General features: G+C 42.7%; 1 protein-coding gene across 5 annotated transcripts in view; it reads right to left on the bottom strand.

Moving 5' to 3' along the window:
- Positions 1 to 2,871: 2,871 nt before the first annotated feature.
- LOC132854405 (A-kinase anchor protein 7-like) overlaps positions 2,872 to 17,500 on the bottom strand; it is a 31,789-nt gene continuing 17,160 nt past the window's right edge. For 3 of the 5 annotated variants that reach the window (XM_060882780.1, XM_060882781.1, XM_060882779.1), the window contains one exon: positions 2,872 to 3,540. In XM_060882780.1, the coding sequence (XP_060738763.1) occupies positions 3,320 to 3,540 (221 nt within the window). In that variant the 3' untranslated portion in view covers positions 2,872 to 3,319. Of the gene's footprint in view, positions 4,093 to 5,281; positions 5,318 to 17,500 lie in introns of all 5 variants that reach the window. The other 2 variants (XM_060882782.1, XM_060882783.1) reach the window with 2 other exon arrangements.

The raw sequence follows: 17,500 nt of genomic DNA, 5'->3' as shown, positions 1-17,500 counted from the left end.
AACAGATGTTCTGGCTCCGGTCGGTGATGTGAAGCCATCAGTAAACCGGTTTAAACTGGTTCCTAATGGGTTCATTGTGGATCTGATGTTCTGTAATGGCATTTTAATGGCTGTTGATGGCTAGTATGATTTTGGTGGCGTCTGTACCTCTATCTCGTTACCTTCTGATTAGAATCATCTGCAGGTGAAGTTTCTACAGGACGTTTCATATCCACCAGAAATTCTCAAATGGAATCTTTTAAAGTTCGTTAACTTTACGTGATATTGGGGGACACGGTGGCTTAGTGGTTAGCACGTTCTTCTCACACCTCCAGGGTTGGGGGTTCGATTCCCGCCTCCACCTTGTGTGTGTGGAGTTTGCATGTTCTCCCCGTGTCTCGGGGGTTTCCTCCGGGTACTCCGGTTTCCTCCCCCGGTCCAAAGAAATGCATGGTAGGTTGATTGGCATCTAATTATCCATAGTGTGTGATTGTGTGAGTGAATGAGAGTGTGTGTGTGTGTGTGTGTGTGTGTGTGTGTGCCCTGTGATGGGTTGGCACTCCGTCCAGTGTGTATCCTGCCTTGATGCCCGATGACGCCTGAGATAGGCACAGGCTCCCCGTGACCCGAGGTAGTTCGGATAAGCGGTAGAAGATGAGTGAGTGAATGAATGAACTTTACGTGATGGACACCTTCAGAGACATTCTGTCAGCAGGGCGAGCTGATGCTGATGTCTAGGTGTTTCTCTGATTTAATGAGGATTAAGCTTTAAGTTGACTCACCGGTTTTTATTGCCATGGAAACGAGTATTATGGGATGGTGCAATAAACATAAACTGGCTAGCAAAAATGCTATCAGAATAACAAACAACTTTGATGAAGTTCATTTTGCTGGCTGTAGAGCTACTGATGAGGTGTGTGTGTGTGTGTGTGTGTGTGTGTGTGTGTGTGTGAAAGCCTCTTTGTTAGCAGCCTGCTCACACAGCAGGGCAGAACACAAAACACTTGGCTGTCTGCCTTTAAGGGAAAAGATGAGGGATGAGACAGTTTTGTTTGTGTGTGTGTGTGACAGAGATGAGACACCCAGAGATCAGACGTGATGCTGTGATTGAAACACCATGGCTTCGTCACACACACAAGGCTAATGGGCTCTGACCGAAGGCTCCAGACAAACGGCTGTCAGAGAGGAAGCTGTGTGTCGAGGCAGAGTATAAACAGCATTAATTCAGACGATGACGCTGTCTATAAAGGTCAAAAACACACAGAGCAAAACACACGTAGAGATTCGATCACATAACGATCCCCTTTTCAGCTCGTCAGCGTGCCACCGTTCCCCTTACGCTTCAGTGGGGTAATTTAGCAGCCTTTTGTTTCTAAGTTCTACATTTAATATGCACAGGATTTCACTCTGAAGGAGTCTCCAGTATCAGCACTTTGTAACAGTCAGATGTAAAGCTGTAACATTCCACAACATTAAATAAAACTACAGACGGATAAAGAAGAGGAGTTTGTGTTTGTGTTAGTCCACGATGCCGCAGGCTAAAACCGCCACGAGGGCCGTAAGGAATTGATCTGAATCCACGTGTATTGTACACCGCGGTCATGAGACAGCCTTCTCATCCTTCTACACTCGGTGTAACGGTTCTGTGTAAACGAGGGTTAGCGCTGCCCTGTTAGACTATTTAACGAGCAGCTGCTCAGCGCAGGAACCCGAGTCACGTCTGAAAACTGTCTGGTCCGCGTTAACGTAAACGTCTGTGCGGTAAAACAGACAATCTAAAGCTGTGTGGATACAGCGGGACTGTGGGAGTGTGTTTTTCTCTTGGGGTAATTAGGGGGTAATGATGGCATACAGCAATCACTTGCTGCTATTTCACGCTGTGTGAATCCAGTTATTGGATTTGCCTCAGGACATTTATAGAAACAACGGTGTGTGTGTGTGTTTGTGTGTATGACAGAGTGGGGAACGTGTTCCATTCTAGGACCTGGAGTAGTGTAGTGTAGTGTTGTGTTGTGCAGTGTTGTGTTGTGTACATTACCCACAGCAGATCGGTTTGAGACACGCCTCCTCAGACGTGACCCAGACTTCACACGTGCTCCAGTCCTCCAGGCTTGAACTGAAGGTATGGACTCTGCTCTAATCCACACAGAGAACCTTGACCTCTGGTGTTTTATACGTGTTGTGATAGAGATATAAACGTCGTCCCCCTGATAGGTTCCTCTAACAACTCCACAGTCTTTTATTACTTTATTACCTCAGAGCAGTGTGTGAACACCATCAAGGTTAAACACCACTGTCCTTCTGCTGGGAGCTGCTGCTCATGGCTACTGCTGGAAATGTGTCCGGAGGGTGAGGGAATGTGTGTGCGCCAAGTATACAACACAACACAACACAACACAACAGGATAGAAAAGACCAAAATCATCTTTATTAACACTCCTATGAGTGAGTGAGTGAGAGAGTGAGTGAGTGAGTGAGTCAGTGAGTGAGTGAGTGAGTGTGAGTGAGTCAGTGAGTGACTCAGTGAGTGAGAGAGCAAGAGTGAGAATGAGAGAGTGAGCGAGTGAGTGAGTGAGTGAGTGAGAGAGTAAGTGAGAGAGTGAATGAGAGAGTGAATGAGAGAGTGAGTCAGTGAGTGACTCAGTGAGTGAGAGAGCAAGAGTGAGAATGAGTGAGTGAGTGAGTGAGTGAGTGAGTGAGTGAGTGAGTGAGTGAGTGAGTGAGTGAGTGAGTGAGAGAGTGAGTTAGTGAGAGAGCAAGTGAGAATGAGAGAGTGAGAAGTGGAATTACATTATTAATGGAATTACAATAAAATAATGTACTTTAATGTGAGATTTAAAAATGAAGTGATCAGTAAAGTGGTGAGTGAAGGAAGCGGCAGCACAGCGACGTCTCGGGTTCAGTTCAGTTTTTAATGGATAACGAACAGAAAGCACAGCAGAGTGTAAACACAATTAGAATTAAATCATTCATTAAGGGTCTGTTGAGACATGTGCAGCATTTATTATTAACAAAAAAACAATCACGTGTTAAATAAATGAAATAAACATGTTTTGTGATTAAGGCCACTGTGGAAGTGGGAAAGAAGAAGAAAAAAAGTCTCCAGATCAAATTCATTCACTTTTTTTGTCCTGGAGGAAAAAAAATGAAAATATATGTAGAGGTTTTTTCCTCGAGTGAATCAGCGTTAATAATAATAATAATAATAATAATAATAATAATAATAATAAAAATTAATTTCAATTAAAATTCCTCCAGAATTTAATGCTCTAAATGTCTTTAGTCTAAAGGTTTAGTTTGATAATGAGGGATTGTGTGTGTGTGTGTGTGTGAGAGAGTGTTTAGTTTGCTGGTGGTTGTTGTGTGTGTTGTGTATCTTGTGGTTGTTGTGTGTGTTGTGTATCTTGTGTGTGTTGTGTGAGTGTCCCACTCAGTTCTCGTGTGATTCGTGCTCGTACGTCTTCTCGTCCTAACAGCGTCTTAAATTCTTTCACTCTCCTGTAAACACTCTCTGTGTCCGAGTCCAGTTTCCACCTGACCCACTGCGTGTCACACACACGGCCTAAAGGGTTCACAGACATATAAACACGGCTCGTTATGTTTGGGTGGATGAAAGAAACACACACACACACACACAGAGCCATGAGAGCTCGTACTGTCACACAGGAGCATCGTTACTAAACACACGCCCAGTTCCTGTCCAGGTCCAGTAGTGCAGTTCGATATGGCTGTGGTCTCTCATCAGACCAGAACAAAAAAAATTATTCTGTGTGCAAAAAACCTGCATAGAAAATTCAGCCAATCCGGTTTGTCTACGCGTGATCGCTCGTCCCCGTCGTTCTTACGCACAAAGCCGTCGCCCCTGGAGCAGGGGAGGAGGTGTGGAGGAAGAAGGTGTGACACAGGCCTCCACCCAGGCAGGTGAGGATATGAGGTCAGAGGTCGCCCTGTCATTTGAAGGTGGTTTTGGGCGGAGCCTCATCTTTGGGGGCGGAGCCGTTCTGCTGTGTTTCCTCCATATACTGCTGCACGGCGCGGGACACGGCGTCCTCCACCAGCCTCTTACTCAGACTCATCAGCTCATCATCATCAAGTTCAGGGCCGCGTTTACCACCTACCCACACACACACACACACACACACAAAACCTTCAATGTTTATCGCACACACAGGCAGAAGTAATGCTCGGGGTCCAAGCACCAGGGGACGTGGTACATAATCAACACTGTGTTTCTCTCTCGTGACTCGTAATAAAAATATTTTATAACATTTTATCTAATCTCTTTTAGTCAAGCAGCAATAATCTGATATCATGTACAAAACAATCAGCAGGTCAGTTCTGTGAATGAGAGTTCGTCTGGTTCAGTAGCTCGCTGGAAGTCGAGTGGGGTTGGAAATCGCTGCATTCTTAACATCCAAAAATACTCGAAATAAATAAAATAGTTTGTGGGTTTGGTCAATTCTGATGTACTTTTAGTGAATAAATGTGTAATAAACTTTGGTTATTTGAACAAGAACATTTTTATTAATAAGTTACTAATAACTAATTTACCACTAAGTTTATCTGCAGCTCTGGTCCATGTGTGGAGATGTAACCTGGACTATGAAGCTTGGACTGGATTTTCTGTAACAGGATGTTCTCAAGGTCAAGAAAGAGGAACTTCAGGAGGTGTGTGTGTTTATGGGTGTCTATGTGTGTGTGTGTGTGTTTATGGGTATCTATGTGTGTGTTTATGGGTGTCTATGTGTGTGTGTGTTTATGGGTATCTATGTGTGTGTGTTTATGGGTGTCTATGTGTGTGTGTTTATGGGTGTCTATGTGTGTGTGTTTATGGGTATCTGTGTGTGTGTGTTTATGGGTGTCTATGTGTGTGTGTGTGTGTGTGTGTTTATGGGTGTCTCAGTTTCTCTCAATCTGTCTGTGTGTGCGTGCGCATATGTGTCTAAGTATGTGTGTGTGTCTCTCAATGTCTAAGTGTGTGTGCCCGCTTGTGTGTCTGTGTATCTCAGTGTGTCTAAGTGTGTGTGTGTGTCTCTCTCAATGTCTAAGTGTGTGTGCCCGCTTGTGTGTCTGTGTATCCCAGTGTGTCTAAGTGTGTGTGTGTGTGTGTGTGTGTCTCTCAATGTCTAAGTGTGTGTGCCCTCTTGTGTGTCTGTGTATCCCAGTGTGTCTAAGTGTGTGTGTGTGTCTCTCAATGTCTAAGTGTGTGTGCCCGCTTGTGTGTCTGTGTATCCCAGTGTGTCTAAGTGAGTGTGTGTATATGAGTGTTTAGAGAAAGAGAGAGCTTTAGCAGAGACACATACTTGTCTGTGAGGTGCGTCGTGCGCTCTGCAAAAGATCTGCAAGACAAACAGAACCTGTTTAACATCTGAGACTGAAGTCAACACCATCCTGAGCCCAGGTTCTCACCTCGGATCACATCACCTCCATCATCTCATCACCTCCATCAGTTCTCAATCACAGCCCTGAATCACAGCCAGGCTTCAGAGTAAAGTTTATTAAAAGCTCAGACCTGAAGACTATTTTGTTTACGCAACTCGTAATAAAGTCTAAAGTTCTTCAGCATTAACAGCTCCCTGAGTCGAGGAGCTACAGCACACGTCTGTGATCCTGAAAAAGTCTAAAGTTCACTACGTGCTTGTTTGTGGCCTTCAGGGCCAGTTAGTTCTGCTCATAAACCACGAGAAACACCACGAGTGCTGAAAGTTAGACTGAAAGAAACATTTGTAAAAGGTTTTGTTGTGATTTCAGGATTTTGGTTCTGTTCCTGTATTAAACACACAGAACGGTTTGTGTCACACACCAGTGGGTCTTGGTTTATGTTCCGCACTGCACAACTTTACTGTCACTGTAGCGCTAATGCTAAACTAACCTGGGAGGGGCCTATAATAAGCCCCGCCTTTATCGTATATAATAATAAGGGAATCATTAATGGTTTCCCGTGAGTGTGTCTGTGACCTTTAGTAAACTTTATTCTGAGCCTGAACACAGAACTTATTCCACCTTATGATGATTTCAGTCTCATCATGCAGGAGAATATTCTGATTTTTTTTCACTCAGGTTGATTAGAAATCATTTGCAACCTGACGCACTTCTGATTATGAAGCGTGCAACGGAACAAAAACTCCAAATTAGAAAAAAAAGAACACACAGACACACACACAGACAAACACACAGACAAACACACACACACAGACACACACACAGACACACACACAGACAGACACACAGACAAACACACACACACAGACACACACACAGACACAGACAGACACACACACAGACACACACAGACAGACAGACACACACACAAACACACACACATACACACACAGACACACACACAGACACACACACACACAGACACACACACAGGCACACAAACAAGCACACACACACACAGACACACAGACACACACAGACACACACACAGACACACACACATACACACAAACAGGCACACACACACACATACACACACACACACAGACACACACACAGACACACACACACATACACACACAGACATACACACACACAGACACACACACATGTCCTTCAGCTTCTCCCACCGCTGTTGTTGTTTTACAGGTAGCAGTTAGATGACACAACATGTGTGCTGTAAACACAGACCAATCAAACCGTCTCTATCACTCTGACTAATCCCTGACAGCTCACTGAGGTTAGTGAGAATATGCTGAATCTGAGTCATCAGACGCCACCGGTTTTACACTTCACACCAGTGCTGCAGTGACATTTCTAACGAGCCGGTTCTCCTCAGTTCTCCTCAGTTCTCCTGAGTGCTAAAGATGTGGTGATGAAGAAAAGGCCAATGGACATTAAAGCTCTGTCGTTACTGTAACTGATGATCTGCTTTACTTTAATTTTCCTCTCAAACTCGTTGCAGGGAGCAGAACAAATTTCAGCCTTTATTTATACAATCGTAGAGTTTCACTGATTTATGTCAATACTCTATTTCTCATAAAAAAAATAAAATTCTTTTTGACCTTAAATTGATTTATTTTCAGCAAACCTTAAGTGTAACTGCATAAATTAGTGATAAAAAAATGTTTTTTATTTATTTATCTATCACAATGTTTAGCTGGTGTTTTAGCAAAGGTGAAGAGAGAAATATAATAATTGTAAAAATGAACTGAAAGGACGAATTAAATATAAAAATAAATAAATAAATCGACACACGTTTCTTGTCTGTTCTGCAGATCGTAGAGAAGCCACCGCTTTAAACCTTTGTGTGTTTGTTGTAGCTGTTTAAATATTAAAGCTTCTGTGTTCAGTGTGAAGTTCAGTTCATTATCACTGTATAATTCTTTGTAACGTTCTCAGAAACTCGCACTAACATTGAAAAGGTACAACACTCACCGCCTTAAAGCTGCTCGTCTCCAGGGAGAAAAAAAGGCAGTATTTTCTTTCTCTAAGAGCCGCCGCTTGCCAATTATGTGAGTGGAGCTTCAGTGAACTCTCTAGCAGCTTTAACTGGCAGGAAAACAACTGTTGTGACTAAAACGTTTAAACATTCTGAGGGAGGCGAGTGAAATACAGCTGGGCTAAAGGAACTCTAGCAGATATATGTGAGTTAGGTGTAGTGAGGTAAAGTGAGGTTTGGTGAGGTATAGTGAGGTTTGGTGAGGTATTGTGAGGTTTGGTGAGGTGTGGTAAGGTGTAGTGAGGTATTGTGAGGTATAGTGAGGTGTGGTGAGGTAGTGTGAGGTTTGGTGAGGTATTGTGAGGTTTGGTGAGATGTGGTGAGGTCTGGTGAGGTATTGTGAGGTTTGGTGAGGTGTAGTGAGGTTTGGTGAGGTATTGTGAGGTATAGTGAGGTTTGGTGAGGTATTGTGAGGTTTGTTGAGGTGTGGTGAGGTGTAGTGAGGTAAAGTGAGGTATTGTGAGGTATAGTGAGGTTTGGTGAGGTATTGTGAGGTTTGGTGAGGTATTGTAAGATTTGGTGAGGTGTAGTGAGGTTTGGTGAGGTATTGTGAGGTTTGGTGAGGTGTAGTGAGGTGTGGTGAGGTAGTGTGAGGTTTGGTGAGGTATTGTGAGGTATGGTGAGATGTGGTGAGGTTTGGTGAGGTATTGTGAGGTTTGGTGAGGTGTAGTGAGGTTTGGTGAGGTATTGTGAGGTTTGGTGAGATGTGGTGAGGTCTGGTGAGGTATTGTGAGGTTTGGTGAGGTGTAGTGAGGTTTGGTGAGGTATTGTGAGGTATAGTGAGGTTTGGTGAGGTTTGTTGAGGTGTGGTGAGGTGTAGTGAGGTATTGTGAGGTATAGTGAGGTTTGGTGAGGTATTGTGAGGTTTGGTGAGGTATTGTAAGATTTGGTGAGGTGTAGTGAGGTGTGGTGAGGTAGTGTGAGGTTTGGTGAGGTATTGTGAGGTTTGGTGAGGTGTAGTGAGGTTTGGTGAGGTTTGGTGAGGTCTGGTGAGGTATTGTGAGGTTTGGTGAGGTGTAGTGAGGTTTGGTGGGGTATTGTGAGGTTTGGTGAGGTGTAGTGAGGTTTGGTGAGGTTTAGTGAGGTGCAGTGTATAAATAATGATTCATTAGAAATATCAGAACAGCTGGATCTAGAATTCACATCTTCACTGCATCCTAAATATATATTGGAGGTTAAATGTTCTAGCAGCTTACGCTGTAACTCAAATGTAATGAAATATAATTCATCACTTTGGACTCATAGCTGTGAGTCAGTTCTCTGTCCACCAGATGCAGTAGCTGGTCCTTTAAAGGCAAGGCAAGGCGAGGCAGGTTTATTTATACAGCGGATTTCATACACAAAGGTGATTCAAAGTGCTTTATATAAATACAGGCAAAGTGGTTTGATTCAATTTTGAAACAAGCAGCGTTACGTGAGTCTTTTCCAGCACCCTGAGTGGGGAGACTGGAACAGAAACAGTTTAAAAGAATAAATAGGAAATTAAAAAAATATATATAAACATAATGGGAAAAATAACATCTTGATAAAGGGACGAAGTGGGAATAAATGAGCATCAAATACTGAGTCAGGGCTGTGAGTTCAGTCTCCTGAACGTCAGGACTGGAGCTCAAATATCTGAGAAGTGAGATCTGTAACTCAATCAATCCAGGAGTCAGAGGTTTAACTCTAATATTCAGCTGATAGGAATAAAGGATAATGTGCTGGAGGTTAAATAGTAAGCAATAACCAGCAATAAGTTAGATATTCAAGCAGTTCAACATGTATTCAAACAGTTGGAACTGAAATAATTCAGTATTCAGGACTACAACTCAAATAAATCAGATCATTTAACAGCTTTAACATTAAACCTAATAATTCAGCCGTCAGAACTGCAAATCGAAAATTTAGTAGTCAGGATTGTAAATCTAATAATTTAGTAGTCAGAACTTTAAATCTAATAATTTAGTAGTCAGGACTGTAAGTAAGATAATTCAGCAGTCAGAACTGTAAATCTAATAATTCAGTAGTCACATCAACAGTATCAGAGGTTTAACTCTAACAGCCAGTTGCAATAATGTTCACATTTTGCTGGTGAACTGTAACCAAAACTCAGCTGAGGCTGTAGCATAAATGTTTCAACAAACTTCTCTATAATTCAAATGTCAGCATGAAGAATGACTGTGAAAGCAACAAAGAAGAAGAACGACACAAATCTTATCACGTCTTCTACAGTACACAGTAATAACGCTCCGAATCACTGCCGCTAATTAGACATTTAATAGACATTTATGTTAATGATTATTATCATTGTATCTGTGTGTGTGTGTGTGTGTGTGTGTGTGTGTGTGTGTGTGTGTGTGTGTGTGTGCTTCCTGAAAAGCTCTCCAGCCTCATTAAGAAAGATCCTGTTTACTTCTAACGTATGGCTCCAGAGGGCAGCTGAGTTGAAGTAAATAAAGGAGGTGAACTCAGTGCTGTTGTTGTAGGAGTTCAGGACGAGGAAGGAGCAGCAACACAGCAGTGTGAGAATATTTATTAGCAGTGTATATTAGTGGTATGATAAAAATGGCTTGCCCTGTGATTCACTTTAGCATCTTCTACAGACCTTCTTTTCTAATTCCAGATAAAACCATGGGCTAATTTCACCAGACATGATTTAAATTTGGTTTACTTTTTAAGTGAAATGCCAATGATGATGAATCACTGAGAATCGTGATGAGTCTTATACTAAACGACGGTTCAGTCTAGATGTACACGATGTCTCTGTCAGCCTGGACGTAGCCGATCAGCCCGGATTCACTGGTGTGTTCTTAAAGATCTAACATTAGGATAAAGAAATGTGTCTAACATATGACTGAGTGTTAGATCTGAACCTCAGACTGGAGCAGAGAGCTGAAGTTTGTCCTTTAATGTGTGGTGATAAACCAGTGGAGAACCTTAGAGGTTACAGACAGATAGAAATAGAATAAATATTCTTTAAATGTGTGTGTGTGCATGTATGTGCGTGTGATTGTGCATGTGTGTGCGCGCGTGTGTGTGTCAGCTTGTGTGCGCGTCAGCGTGAGCGCGTGTGTGTGTGTGTGTGCGCGTGTTCATGTGTGTGTGTAAAAGGCCACAATGTTTAAATCTCAGCTGGATGTTGTAGTTGCACACCGACCCTACTGAACTCAGTTACACACACACACACACACATACACAAACACATGCACGCACACACACATTAGGCATCCCCTAGAGTCTGTGATCTCAATGCTGACATGTTTCTCTCTCTCTCTCTCTCTCTCTCTCTCTCTCTCTCTCTCTTACACACACACACACATAGTTACACCCTGTCTCCTCTCTTTCCCTCGCTCATTTTTCTCTCTTCTGTTTCTTTCCAAATTCCCCTTTCTCTTTTCTCTCTCTGTGTCCATCCATCACCCTCTTTCCTGCTGCTTTTCTCTCCTTAGCTCTCAGTCATTCCTGCTTTCCTGTTTTTCTGTTTCTCGCTTCTCCCTCTACTGAAAGTAGGCCAAACAGTGCACAGACACACACACACACACACACACACACGCACACACACATGCACACATGCACACATGCACACTCCCTCAAGCCATGGAGCATTGGGATGTAACACTGCTCTGTAAAATCCGCTTTAACACATACACACACACACAGAGAGAGAGAGAGAGAGGCAGAGAGAGAGAGAGTGAGAGAGAGAGGCAGAGAGCGAGAGAGAGAGAGAGGCAGAGAGCGAGAGAGAGAGAGAGAGAGGCAGAGAGAGAGTGAGAGAGAGAGAGTGAGAGAGAGAGTGAGAGAGAGAGAGAAAGAGGCAGAGAGAGAGAGAGAGAGAGAGAGAGAGAGAGAGAGAGTGAGAGAGAGAGTGAGAGAGAGAGAGAGAGAGAGAGTGAGAGAGAGAGAGGCAGAGAGCGAGAGAGAGAGAGAGAGAGAGGCAGAGAGAGAGTGAGAGAGAGAGAGAGAGAGAGAAAGAGTGAGAGGCAGAGAGAGAAGAAGCCAAGGCTTTTATTAGGCTGGAATAAAAAGAGCACAGTAACAGACTCAGAATAAGAGAAAAGCATACACACACTCAGAGAGGCACCAAACACAGACACACACACACACACACACACACACACACACACACACACACTCTTCTATCTCACCATAAAAATAGGCAGTTGTTTCTCTGCACTCAGAACTAGAGTCAAAGGGCAGATAAACTCTGTCACTGTAATAAAGGTATTGAAGACATTTTACTTTCCTCACTCAAGTCTTTCCTGTCAGTTTTCTCGACTCCATACGACAATCTACCCTTACGAATTCTGAAAAACGACCTGGATGAGGACAGATGTTATTCTCTCCGTCCTGTTCCTGTCTCTGGAATCGTGTCTAGGTTAAAGATGTGATGGAGTTCTGGAAGGGATGTGTGGAGTGTGTGTATAATGTACCTGTGTGGAGTGTGTGTATAATGTACCTGTGTGGAGTGTGTGTATAATGTACCTGTGTGGAGTGTGTGTATAATATACCTGTGTGGAGTGTGGAGTGTGTGTATAATGTACCTGTGTGGAGTGTGTGTATAATGTACCTGTGTGGAGTGTGTGTATAATGTACCTGTGTGGAGTGTGTGTATAATGTACCTGTGTGGAGTGTGTGTATAATGTACCTGTGTGGAGTGTGTGTATAATGTACCTGTGTGGAGTGTGTGTATAATGTACCTGTGTGGAGTGTGTGTATAATGTACCTGTGTGGAGTGTGTATAATGTACCTGTGTGGAGTGTGTGTATAATGTACCTGTGTGGAGTGTGTGTATAATGTACCTGTGTGGAGTGTGGAGTGTGTGTATAATGTACCTGTGTGGAGTGTGGAGTGTGTGTATAATGTACCTGTGTGGAGTGTGGAGTGTGTGTATAATGTACCTGTGTGGAGTGTGGAGTGTGTGTATAATGTACCTGTGTGGAGTGTGTGTATAATGTACCTGTGTGGAGTGTGTGTATAATGTACCTGTGTGGAGTGTGTGTATAATGTACCTGTGTGCAGTCTGTGTATAATGTACCTGTGTGGAGTGTGTGTATAATGTACCTGTGTGGAGTGTGTGTTCAGGTAAACCGTCTAAATATGTCAGGCGGCGTGAATAAGGTATATAGAATATTTACCAAGGCATACAGTCATTTGCATATTGCAGCCTTTTGCTATGTCATTACAGCAATAACGGTGCAATAACAGACAATGTTTTGCAACACACACAGACACGCACACAAACACACACACACACAGACACGCACACAAACACACACACAGACAAATTGCTCCATTCATATAGAGATAAAGTACATGCATTCAGCTAGGTTTTATTCTCACACTTACACACACACACACACACACACACACTCCTCTCAGACCTCCGTCAGTGTTACCTCACTTACTCAGTTTGTCATCCGTTCGGGAAAAAGGGAAACAGCACAGCTGACCCATTGCTTCCTCCCTCCTTTTCTCCTTTCCCTTTTATTCCCTCTGCTTCTTATTACGGTGTTTTATCCTTCTGTAGTCAGAGAACCCGTACAATCCGAGAGCAGCTCCAGCAGCTGACTGTGTGTGTGTGTGTGTGTGTGTGTGTGTGTGTGTGAGAGAGAGAGAGAGAGAGAGAGGCAGAGAGCCTCATGCTGTGTAGTGTAGTCATGTGTGTGTGCGTGCATGTGTGTGAGTGCGTGTGTGTGTGTTGAGTGGGTGGAGTCTAGAGTCCCACCCCCTCCTTTGGCTCTCGTGAATAACTGGCTTAGAATGAACAGAGTCTGAGTGTATGTGTGTGTCTGAATGTTTGTGAGAGAGAGTGTGTGTGTGTGTGTGTGTGTATTGAGTGATCGAGTGGGTGGAGTCTAGAGTCTCACCCCCTCCTTTTTCTCTCTAACTGGCTTAGAATGAACAGAGCCTCTGTGTGTGTGTATGTGTGTGTGAGAGTGTCTGTGAGAGAGAAAGAGAGTGTGTGTGTGTGTGTGTACAACTTGAACTTGCTAACAAACAACACAGCGGCTTCCATCAAACCAATTAAGCAATTAACTAACATCACTCAGGAGCGTCGTTCTGTACGTCACTGCTCGTTAGCCTTCAGTCGCCTCGTTACAGCGTTATTACTCACTAATGTCTCACACACCAGTCTGTTCCTTTCTCCTCCCACAGTGCAGTATTAATACTAACATAAAGTATTAATCCAACTGTACAGAAAGGGAGCGGACACCACACTCTACTTCACTAAAACACCACACTGTACTTCACTAAAACACCACACTCTACTTCACTAAAACACCACACTCTACTTCACTAAAATACCACACTCTACTTCACTAAAACACCACACTCTACTTCACTAAAACACCACACTCTACTTCACTAAAACACCACACTGTACTTCACTAAAATACCACACTGTACTTCACTAAAATACCACACTGTACTTCACTAAAACACCACACTCTACTTCACTAAAATACCACACTGTACTTCACTAAAACACCACACTCTACTTCACTAAAATACCACACTGTACTTCACTAAAACACCACACTGTACTTCACTAAAACACCACACTGTACTTCACTAAAACACCACACTCTACTTCACTAAAACACCACACTCTACTTCACTAAAACACCACACTCTACTTCACTAAAATACCACACTGTACTTCACTAAAACACCAAACTCTACTTCACTAAAACACCACACTCTACTTCACTAAAACACCACACTCTACGTCACTAAAACACCACACTGTACTTCACTAAAACACCACACTCTACTTCACTAAAACACCACACTGTACTTCACTAAAACACCACACTGTACTTCACTAAAACACCACACTCTACTTCACTAAAACACCACACTCTACTTCACTAAAACACCACGCTGTACTTCACTAAAACACCACACTGTACTTCACTAAAACACCAAACTCTACTTCACTAATACACCACACTGTACTTCACTAAAACACCACACTGTACTTCACTAAAACACCACACTCTACTTCACTAAAACACCACACTGTACTTCACTAAAACACCACACTCTACTTCACTAAAACACCACACTCTACTTCACTTATACACCACACTGTACTTCACTAAAACACCACACTCTACTTCACTTATACACCACGCTGTACTTCACTAAAACACCACACTCTACTTCACTAAAACACCACACTCTACTTCACTTATACACCACACTGTACTTCACTAAAACACCACACTGTACTTCACTAAAACACCACACTCTACTTCACTAAAACACCACGCTGTACTTCACTAAAACACCACACTGTACTTCACTAAAACACCACACTCTACTTCACTAAAACACCACACTCTACTTCACTTATACACCACACTGTACTTCACTAAAACACCACACTCTACTTCACTAAAACACCACACTCTACTTCACTTATACACCACACTCTACTTCACTAAAACACCACGCTGTACTTCACTAAAACACCACACTGTACTTCACTAAAACACCACACTCTACTTCACTAAAACACCACACTGTACTTCACTTATACACCACACTGTACTTCACTAAAACACCACACTCTACTTCACTAAAACACCACACTCTACTTCACTAAAACACCACACTGTACTTCACTAAAACACCACACTCTACTTCACTAAAATACCACACTCTACTTCACTTATACACCACACTGTACTTCACTAAAACACCACACTCTACTTCACTAAAACACCACACTGTACTTCACTAAAACACCACACTGTACTTCACTAAAACACCACACTCTACTTCACTAAAACACCACACTGTACTTCACTAAAATACCACACTGTACTTCACTAAAACACCACACTGTACTTCACTAAAACACCACACTCTACTTCACTAAAACACCACACTCTACTTCACTAAAACACCACACTCTACTTCACTAAAACACCACACTCTACTTCACTAAAACACCACACTCTACTTCACTAAAACACCACACTCTACTTCACTAAAACACCACACTCTACTTCACTAAAACACCACACTCTACTTCACTAAAACACCACACTCTACTTCACTAAAACACCACACTCTACTTCACTAAAACACCACACTGTACTTCACTAAAATACCACACTCAACTTCACTAAAACACCACACTGTACTTCACTAAAACACCACACTCTACTTCACTAAAACACCACACTGTACTTCACTAAAATACCAAGTACGCTACACTAAATTACTGCACTACAAAGTGTAAGTGATCCTTTGTGTCATTAAACACTGACTGTTCCTCTAGACGTGGTCTGGGAGCGGTTTAATGAGGTATTGTGCTGTGATTGGTCATTTTTGTTGGGTTCTGTTTAAACCACAGATGACAATCTAATACACAGAGTACAGTACATTCATAATACACACTTTGTACATCATCACTTGTGACACGGCACAAGCCAAGCTGAGTAAATCTGTAACTCTGATGAAGATGCTAAGAACCAGGTTAATGGGCGTGGACGTGTCTCCTGACACACACTTTCTTTACTCTTTATTTCCTCTTTCTTCAGTCAATACACCAAACACATTCTAGTCACACATTCAGTCATGTAGAGAAACAGAGAAAAGGGGCGTCGCACAGTATGGATCGTAACGAGGGGTGGGGTGAGGAGGCTTGGATATATTTTTACACAGTGGACTGATGTGTCTCTGTGACCATCTCATTCCCCCCACTGACTGTTTATCAGTTATGGTTATCAGCTCTGTCTGGAGACGGAGCGGTAGACGAACCCTGGCGTCTCCCAGCATTATCAGGAGGCAGCTTGTTCCTCTGCCAACAGACAATTATACAACGTTTTATTTCATTCGTCCTTTCTAGAGCAGTGCGTCATGGCTGTTTTATATTTTAGACTTTATTTTTATATTTGTCTTCTGCTTGTGTTCTAACTTTACGTCCTGTCTGCGTTTTCCAGGCAGTTTACTCAGGGCTATAAAAGTCTGTACTGAGTCACACATCGTCACCGTGATTGCGTTTATTGCCATCATACTGAAATGTGTGGGAGTCTCACGGACACACACACACACACACTTTCGGTCGTGAGTCTAAGGTTCAGGTGCTTATTTACAGTAGGAGTGTAATTACACACTGTGACACATTCTCTTATATAAACACACAGTCCATTATATAACTTCAAATCGATCAGCTGACATTTTACTATTTTTTTGGAATGTGGAGAAAAAACTGCAGCTGCCATCACACACACACACACACACACACACACACACTCACACACACAGTGTGAACCAGCTGGAATTTTTGGCCTTTTTTCTATTTGCAGGAGCTGAAAAGCCAACTGCAAATGAATAGGCTCACAAGCACATGGCACCATTAACACACATACACACACACACACACACACAGACACACACACGCGCACAGGGATAAAATCCCACAATATTTAGGTTAGCAAGAAAACAGGTTTTCAGCACAAGATACAATTTACACAGTATTCTATATTCTATATATATATAATGTCTTAAAAAAAGAGTATTGATCATGGAAATGCCTACAAACACACACACAGACACACACACACACAGACGCACACACACACTCACAAACACACACACTCACACACACACTCACAAACACACACACTCACACACTCACAAACACACACACTCACAAAAGCACACAAACTCTCACTCACTCACACACATCACACACACTTACACACACACTCTCTCTCACACACACACACACACTCACTCACACTTCCAGATCCCTTTGAAATCTACTTGCTCATCTTTTGTTTGCTCATCATTTTACTACAAATAAAGTTTTTCTTTTCTTTTTTTTTTTAATCAATAAAAGCCGCTTTGAAGCTCCAGCATTCTCCCGATCACCATTGCACCATTAAAACGCTCCATGGTTGTTGTGACTGTCATATTTGTCACTAGTTCAGTGTGTTACTTCAGCATTTTAAAATCGAAGCTCTGCCCCAGATCTCTGCGGGGTCCGAACCGCTAACATTCACTCCGTCACACACACCGAGTCCCCCGCTGCTTCCTGATCGCTCCCAACACCGCGGTTAAACAGCACACAGATTAC

This window comes from Tachysurus vachellii, chromosome 12, assembly GCF_030014155.1.
Source record: "Tachysurus vachellii isolate PV-2020 chromosome 12, HZAU_Pvac_v1, whole genome shotgun sequence".
Taxonomy (NCBI): Eukaryota; Metazoa; Chordata; class Actinopteri; order Siluriformes; family Bagridae; genus Tachysurus; species Tachysurus vachellii.
The sequence above is the reverse complement of the archived record's forward strand: the minus strand, read 5'-3'. Positions and strand labels throughout refer to the sequence as shown.